The sequence below is a fragment of the Ceratosolen solmsi genome, unplaced genomic scaffold, assembly GCF_000503995.2.
Source record: "Ceratosolen solmsi marchali unplaced genomic scaffold, CerSol_1.0 scaffold13, whole genome shotgun sequence".
In the NCBI taxonomy this organism is placed as follows: Eukaryota; Metazoa; Arthropoda; class Insecta; order Hymenoptera; family Agaonidae; genus Ceratosolen; species Ceratosolen solmsi.
In genome coordinates this window covers 137,406-146,916 of record NW_011948418.1, presented here as the reverse complement: position 1 = coordinate 146,916, position 9,511 = coordinate 137,406, and the positions used below count along the sequence as shown (strand labels likewise).

Below are 9,511 nucleotides of genomic sequence, written 5' to 3'. Positions count from 1 at the left end.
AACAATTTTACAACAATTTTACAATTTCTATATCTATAATAACGTAATATACGATTTCGTTCTGGCTTATATTGATTTCAAAATATCCTAATCTACATGATATTGATTAGATCGAATACAATACGGGCAAACAGAGTTATAAACTTTTTTTTATCCGCTGTGCAAAATAACACCCACAATGGGCTATTTTACAGCGACATGTTAATGAGGTGGGGGGGGGGGGTCGCTAGTCGATTTGGAAATTGACATCACTTTCCAATATAGATAAGAATTTCAATTTTCTTATGGCTATTTAACATGGTCATTTTTCCTGTCTTGCTGTGCCTTCCGCATCCAAGTACTTTGCATACCTTTCTTTTATACCTAGCATAATCACTTGTGCTATGGCAATTAGTACTTCACGAACAATTATAGTTGGAAATGTGAAAAATTAGTCTGACAAAACGGCTGTATCATGCGTACTCGATGGTGGATATTTATGTAAGGGTGTTGCAAATTTGTACAAGGTGTATTCACATCGGCTACCTGCTCAATACTCTCTTGGATTTTTTAATTTCATCGGTATAATAGAAAGCGTGCAGAATAAACACGGTAGAACCTGGTAGAGTTGTAATTTCGAATGATCATAAAAGGCTATACGACGACCGAATGAAATAGTGCAAGAAGTATCGCTGCGACCTCGTACAATCCGCAATCTCGTGTAGATTTTTCAAAACCCAACTATTTATACATTAAATACCAAGTCAACGACAGTTTTGCCGAGAATTTCTTCCACTTTTCCATAATACACAATAAACACGTGCACTTTCTAAGTGTCAAACTTTTTAAAGAAAAAGTCGTAATAAATTGGATCGTCTGATCGTCTCGAGCAAAAGTAATGGCAAATATCGATATTGTTTGGATATTCGTGTCAAAGCTACCGTCTAACGTCTCCGCACATACTTCAAATTGTTTTATATATCATAACTGGGCTTCTTAAAGCCACTCTTAAAGGAATTTTATGTGTGTGTCGGTGTGTATGTGTGTGCCGGTGTCGCCAAGTGTTAACATCGATTAAAAAACTTTGCCAACACAGCAACTAAATTGATGCGTAGTGCACGAGACAAACCCTCGAATATTTAGATGCGCGGCATTAAGTACTAATCGACTATAATATTGGCATGATTAGAATTTATGGAGAGATAGTTATTAACTACAGGTAAGACAACTAATTTTCGCGTTAGTGTGTATATGAATGATGACTTGGCCGGGGTCACTCTTTTAAATCCGATTCGGTAATGGGATAATAATTGATACGTATGGATCTTTTTACTTTTTACGAAAAATTTGTGACAATAGGTGATCTATCGCTGATGATATTTTATTTGGTGTTTATACTTTGTTTTATAGTCAATTCGTTCGTTAAGTTTGTACATATTATTGGTCGTTTATCCTATAACTTGATGAAAACTATATTTTGAAAGCTTGAAAGATACAACGCGTACCTTCGCGCGCACACGCACGCACTCACGCACACATGCCTACACACTAACTTTTTTTGTGATGTATGTTAAAAACAATATTCTACTGTTCGATTATGTATGTATATTAATGTGCCGCTTTGACTTTTGAGTGTCCGACAAAATGGCGGTTCAAATGGATTTTAATGTACACGAGTTAATAGCGGATTGTCTAGTTTTTTTTTTTTTTTTTTCAATTTTAGCTACTCAATGCCCACTATGTATTATATAAATTGTCAATTTCAAATTCAATTATATATTATCAATTTCATTACGTTCAACATAAAGTGAAGCTGTGCAGTATAAACAAATTTTTTGATAATTATTACATACAATGTTATTACGTAATGGAATAAAAGATAGAATTTTTTAATCGTAAATGCAGAATACTCAAGCACGATTTGTAAAAGCATCGTCAAATGATCTTAGATTTGTCACTTACGAGTACAACCTTTAAAAATCATTAAAAATAAAGTATTTAATTAAGAAAAAGAAATGTTTTGAAAGCCAAATTGCCAAATGTTGGCAATACCTTTACGTCTGTCTTAATATTATTTAAAATCCGCAATATGTATTTTTGTGGCTGAATGATGCCGTAACGAATGCCTTAAATCGTTATTTGACAAAATGTAAATGACGAATTTTAATTATAATGTGACACGTCGAAAGCACAGGTCGTATAATAAACTCATTAGCGATCGTATTTATTCCGCGAGGTTTATTAATTTTCGCATTCATAATAATGTCGACCAAAACGAAAGTTAAATTCAATGCGGAGCTTATGCTTCATTTATTACATTGTACTCGTAGATGAAACGAAGACCGAAAAGATTCGTGAAAACTTTTTCTATCCAATACTTGCAAGTTCACGATTATTCCACGAGACCGGATTCACTCTCCCACGAAAGCATTTACGGAGGAAAAAAGGAAACTAGGCCACAAATACAATCGAACGTATCTCGCCTCGAAGGGAAGCGTCTTAGCGCCTCCTTCCGTGTATATAGCAAGGTATTTCCTAACACGCATAAACTCGCATAAACCCTCCTTTTCCGCTGTCCTCCTCCCTTGTCGCTCTCTCTCTCTCTCTCTCTATATATATATATATATATATATATATATATATATATATATTTCCTTCCCTTATTCGTGGCGAACCGGCGAGAGGTAAGCCAGCGACAAATTCCCATGCGTCCCCATTGTGGCGCGAGAGTGCGTGCGTGCGTGCGTGCGTACCGCGTACGGGACCTTCTTCGCTCTCATCTTCACACGACTCGCGATGCCGAGCAAGTCCTCTCCCCCCAACCATCCCTCCATCATGTATCCCCTGCTCATGTCTCGGCGTTACAATCTCTATCTCACGCGCTCGCGCCTCGAGGACAGCTCATGTTGAAACCCTCCATAGCCCGGGCACAGAAAGCACATTGACTAGTCGTCGGAGAAATTGTGCCGATCATAGGGAATTACACTCAAGACGAGTGCGCTTAACGAACATTAATACGATTTCTACGTTAAGGAGGGATGGCACGCATACATGCATTGTTCCGGCATTTTCAGCGCGCACATACAGCGCTAAATGGAAAGCGCTGCGTTATAATTAACACTCGCTTGTTTATTAATTTAGCAGTGGGGAAAGTTAAGAAACAAAACTGTTCGCCAACACTCGTGCGCTGCCTACTTTATCCCAGCAGTTTTTAGATTATTTACTTACTTTACGTTTCTTTTTTTCTTTCATCACCCCTCCCATTCCCTTACCATCATTATTCCCTTTGGTTACGATGCGGAATTTACGTGGCCGCCGAGCGCTTGGAAGGATTTTTACATTTACTATATTAAGTCTGCATGGGTGTGTATTGAGTATCGTTTGGTAAGGGGGTAAGGGGGCGAAGAAAATTTACACTCCCCTCTTCATACATTACTGAAAATCTTATTATATCCACACAGCTGACAATTATAAACGTAATTCAATCGTAGATGGATTATCTACGACGCGTTATAATTACATCAATTAAATCCTATGCCTTGCCCATTTTATACGACATTTGATTTAATTTTCACCTGTAACCAAGCGCATATGGTTCAGCAAGGCCCCGCTTACCTGTCCCACAAGTATTTTGTCGCTTTGATTTGAATCGACGCATATCGGCTTATACAACGGCCCACGAAACGTTCGATTTATTCCGCTGGAATAAAATGTTTACGTGCCAGAATACATAAACGTCTTCCCGACTGCAATTGTAGCGGAGCGCAATGACGCACTCGTTCCCAAAATCGTTGTCCACACATGCTGCGTGAACATTATTTTGCAACAATTATTTCCTACTTGGCGCAGTCTGCCACGTCGCGCTCTTAATTAATTGCAACCAACGATTATGCGGCTGACGCTTAATGAATGGAATCAAAATAGCGGGAAAAAGCACATCATCGCGCGTGTCGTCGTCATCCCGATGACACGCGCCATTGTCGCGCATCGCTGTTAATAATCGTTCTCGTCGCTCCCTTCGACCCCTCCCTCTCTCTCTCTATCTCTCTCTCTCTCTCTCTCTCTGTGTCTCTATCTCTCCGTCTCTCTCAAGAACGTATATTTGTTCGTTTTTTGTACAAAGGCGATTGCATAGCTAGCTCATCGGGATATTTAAGCGGACTTTAGAAGCGCTAACCGTCCAAGGCTAGCTGGGAGCAATGGCTCCTTGGCTCCTCCGCCTTGCCGATTATAAATTGAAAGTACTTAATAATCCGGGCTTGAACTGCTCGGCAAATGCTCGCCGTAAGCTTTCGAAATTATCGGAAAGGATTCTTCGCCGAGCTTGGACTATTCCGATTACCGGTGTTGGAAAGCCTCGGCTCTCTCGCTTCGGCCAATTTTCCGCCGCGCGACTCGAAAATCCCGTCCGACATCAATGTCAGCCTCAACGTCACAGTCATCGGACCATTCCCTCTCTTCCTCCCACTCACCCTCTCACTCGCTCACTCGCTCGCTCACTCGCTCACTCTCTCTCTCTCTCTCTCTCTCTCTCTCTCTCACTCTCCTCTAGCCGTCTAGCCCTCTAGACCTCCAGCCCACTAGCCCACTAGCCCTCTCCGTCCCATCGCTCCATCTCTGTCTCGCGCGCCAATACGTACACTTCGTACGTCCCAATACAATTGCGTAGTTGAAAGGAAATTATTGCACATTGGTTGGAGAGCGCGCGAGAGAGGAAAGTTGAGGTGGATGACGCTTGGCGCGGACGTCGTGTATAGAGAAAATTGCGAAAGCCCATTAAACTTTGGAAACGCGAAATTGACTCTCGGCGCCCCAGTGCCCTATCTCCCTCCCACTCCGTTTACCACTTCGCCCCGCAATTTGCCCATTCGTCTCTGCCTCGTTCTACGGATTTTATGGCTTTGGCTGCGCTTATTTATTTAATCCACTCGTCCCGCTAATTGCATTAGTTGCTTATTTATCAAAATGCCGTGCGCTCGCCAAATGTATTAATTAATCAGTGGTGGGGCATGTCTCCTAAAAATGACGCATTAAATCCAACGTCTTGTGTAATGTATATCCAATGGGCAATTGTTTCACAGGGCAAGTATTAACCGATCGTCGCTTTCATCCATATTGTTTGTGCATAAATTACCAACGACAATTCTTTTTATTTATAACTTTTTACGAAATTTTATTTATATTAACATGCATTTGAGCATTTCAGCAATAACGTTCATGATTTTATATTCATGAAGTTTAATACATCCTCGACAATTATAATGTTTTATATTAGATATAATCCATTTTTTATATTACGTAATATCGTATGGGCGACGATATTGTTATTATTGTTTTACCATCTGAGAAAATAGAAAACTTTTTTTAATAAATTTATGTGCACTTATGGGCGTGCAGAAATTTGTAAGGATGGCTAAGTGCACGTACAATTGCCGCGATCGATCGGTCTCGCGATTTCGTGTAACATAAACGATATACATAGACTTTATTGTTGTAAATTTCTATAAAGAAATTTCCAAGTGCCACTTGTCCGGTAATATTTACCGATATAATTTACTTTCAATAATTCCCCACGTTTCAAAAAATTCTCATATTTACAACATTTAGTTTGAATATTAGTTGACTTAATTCATTATTAGGGGCGAAATTTTGTGTATGAAAGCGTTAAATATTTAATCTGCTAACTAATGTCAATTGATATTGATCATACAAAATTGCTTATACTTAATAGTACCGTGATAAATGAATATGCTATTTTAGAATGCGTAAATTGTAGAAAAGAGTTAACCGATATAGACATAGTATAGGAGTAAAATTGTCCTTTATAAGTTAAAGAAACATGAAAGATATGCGTGATAAATGCGAGTTAAAATCATGTGGAACAAAAATAGAAGAGGAGTGGTAGGGTAAAAACTCCACCGAAGTCCTGCTACGAAGTATAATCCTGCGGGCGCGGCTCGGCCCATATTCGGACGAACTTTCTTCTTCGGCTGGTTCGCGCAAATGGCGACCCTCGAAAACCCGCAGCCCCAGCCACCATCGCCACTACCACCGTCAACGCCACCATCAGCACCACTACCGCCACCACCACCACCACCACCACCACCACCACCACCATCGCTGCTACCGTCACTACCACTACTACTACCATTACCACTACCACTACCACCACCACCACCCCCACCACCACCATCGCTGCTACCGTCACTACCACTACTACTACCATTACCACTACCACTACCACCACCACCACCACCACCACCACTACCACCACCACTACCAATACCATCAATATGGAGAGAACCATCTCTCTTTCTTCGTCAGACTCGTTTGGAAACGCGAGCGTCCGTACGACGCGGCCATGTTTGCGCGGGTGTGGTGGGCGTGGCGCACGCCGCCAATTTTAGCAGCCTCGCACGGAGTGGGGGTAACACTGCGTATTTTCATTGGCGGTCGGTGTCCCCACTCCAAGTCGAGCGTCGGCGCGCGCGTCCCGTCGGCCAGTGAGGAGCGGTGCGGAGCGGTGAGGAGCGGTGCGGAGTGAGTTGGTGGCTTGGCGGGGGGGGGCAACTCGGCGTAGAGACGACAGCAGCGGCGGCGGCGGCGGCGGCGGCGGCGGCGGCTGGCAGTCGCGGCGGTAGGGGAAGTAGTACCGACCTGGAATGCAAAATTGCGTCGTATAGCAGCGGCCGACGACCAGGTGTGTGAGTGGCCCGTGCATGTGGATGCTCGCACTTTCGCGCGAGCAGCGGCTACGTGCACCGCTAAGGTTTACAAGAGGGGTCGCCTTGACGACAATATATGTTATACTCCGAATCCCAAGTTTCGCATTTGTTTTTCATCTTTCAGATATCTTTAATTCGCTATTCGCTCCTCTATCTCGTCCGAAAGGTCTCCGTACGATTTTAGATTTAACCAAGCGCAACCAGCGATATTCATGATGCACGTGCACGTGGTTTGGTCGGTGGGCAATTAGTGTTAACAAATATAGAATGGCGGCATCACACACTTTATTATGTAGCCATCGCTCGTGACGGTTATAGTTAACGGTTTTAATAGTTCATCGCGTATCAAAGATTTTTCAAAAACGATCGATCATTGATAAAATGCTGTTCTCTCCTGCTGCAATATCTAATTATTCAGAAACAGTTACAATCCTTTATAAGCAGTTTACGAAAGCATCATTTATTAAGCGATTTGTTCAAAAGTGTTCATTTAATTATAGGTCATTGAAATGTGACGAAAACTTATATGAAATCACTCATTTCCATAAATACCTTGCATAATCTCGGGGTATCGTGTTACATCTTTAATAGCTGCTAATATATTTAAAAAAAAAAAAACAAAAAAAAAACAAAAAAAAATTTGTATTGGATTTCATTTTCAGAATATGTGCCGCCTTAATGCAAACCATATTAATTCATTTCGATAAACTATTTGTTTTTCTTTTCGTTTTTTTCTTGTTCTTCTTCCTTTTTCTATATATGTTTTATAGTCACAAACAATAAGTAAAGCTAAAATTTAAAATTTAAAATGTAAAATTTAAAAATAAATATTCATATTTGTTTCTCTTTTCATTACAGTTTGATGCTTGGGAAAATGCTGGCAAGCATGTTTGAATGTTACGATAAATTAATGTTTCCTGAAGATATCAGTGATATTCTTGAAGCAATCATCAAATTAAGCTGTGATAAAAGTAAATTAATTTTTATTTAATATTATAATAATTTATTTATACATAGCGTTTTATTGTATTAGTATTGCATTTTAAATTTCGTTGGTAAGTATTAATAAGTCATTTATCATTATCGTTAACAAATTTATGTATATAAATATGTCAATTCGAAGACAAGATTAGCATTTATAATTATGATTTTGCAAAAAATTCCATTTAAGGCAGTATACGTATATTACATGCTTGTCTTGTGCATTATATATATTATAAAAATTATGATATTGTTGCTGTGAAGGTAATTAACATTTAATTATAAATTCAAATCATCTGATCATAATATTGAAAGTATCATCGAGCTCACGTCACGCAATAATTCATTAACACGTAAAAATAAAGAAATAGTAAATAAGTAGTTAATTTATGTCATTTTTATTTATGCACTTGCTTTTTCGCACCTCTTATGCATACATAAAACGAGAGACTGGAGGAAGCTCGCGTAGATAACAAAAATTAAAAAAAAAAAATATATATATATATATATATATATATATATATATACAGCGAGCAAATACGGAGCAGATGGATTGGAAATGTTACTGTATCGTCCGAATCCTGATCGCACCGTATAAGAACGAAAACGTCTCAATGTCGCAATAAATCCAAATAAAAAATATATAAACAATTTGAGAGCATGTAGTAAAATGGCCGTTCAGTGAATAACAATATTATTGAACATGAAAACGGCTGCTTTGCTTTTTTCATATCTCACTATTAACACTCGCGGACATTCGCCGCACACATTAATAAACAATGCAGCTTTTTAACTTAGTTTTTTCAAAAAATCGATTCTTCCCGTGCGAATTGTATTTGGCTCACATTGTAAATTATTAACGTATGGAATTATTACCCACTCATTGTCACTTAATTGTATAATAAATTTTATCCTAAATTTAATGAAAATTCCATCATTCTTACCAACAAAGGAATTTTTTAATATATTACAATGAAAATTTTTTTATTCATTGACAAGTATGCATACTGAATTTATTAATAGTATATTCTCTGCTCAAGTCACTCGACGTAAGAACAATATAACCGTTCTGCCAAATATATGACCAAATGCTGTCGTACGTAAAGATCAGATTAGATGTGTAAAGAGGTAGCTCTGCACGTCATACTATACGTTCTGAATTTCGAATTTACGAGCAATAAACAATATATGTATTAAACTGTAAAACTACATTGATAGGCCTTTTGGGAGAATGGAGTAATATGTCGACGCGCTCACCAAAATATCTTGTCTTTTAATCGCACACCGACAGTGGCGACGTCGCGCTGTCCCCTTATCGCTTTGAAAACGCGTAGAACTTCACCTTGAGTCTCTATAAGAAAGAATCACTCTCTCTATCTATCTCTATCTATCTATCTCCCTCCCTCGTTCTCCCCCTCCTCTCTTTCTCCCTCCCTCAACCACTCTCTCTCTATCTATCTCACTCTATCTCTATCTCTATCTCTATCTTTCTCCTCTCCTCTACTCGCCTCTCCGCACCGTTCCCCTCCGCTACGCTCCTCTCATCATCATTCTCCCGTAAGTAATTTTCCACGACTTCGCTGCCGTCGTCATTACCAATTTTGCCTCGCCATTTTTCTCCACATCTGTCTCTTTCACCACACGAATATATCGTTTTCCGCGAATCGAATATTATATACTTGATTTGTTTCCCTTCTAAATAAATTCCCTCTCCCCTATGTTCTATTTGCACCACTAATTTATCACTCACTCACTCACTCTCTCTCTCTCTCTCTCTCTCTCTCACTCTCTCTCTCTCTATCTCTCTCTATCTCTCTCTCCCCCCA

General features: G+C 39.4%; 1 protein-coding gene across 6 annotated transcripts in view; it reads left to right on the top strand.

Annotated features, from left to right (window-relative positions):
• LOC105360079 (serine/threonine-protein phosphatase 4 regulatory subunit 1) overlaps positions 1 to 9,511 on the top strand; it is a 316,542-nt gene that overhangs the window by 279,635 nt on the left and 27,396 nt on the right. For all 6 annotated transcript variants that reach the window (XM_011496862.1, XM_011496863.1, XM_011496861.1 and 3 more), the window contains one exon: positions 7,563 to 7,675. In XM_011496862.1, coding sequence (XP_011495164.1) covers positions 7,563 to 7,675 — 113 coding nt within the window. The remainder of the gene's footprint in view (positions 1 to 7,562; positions 7,676 to 9,511) is intronic.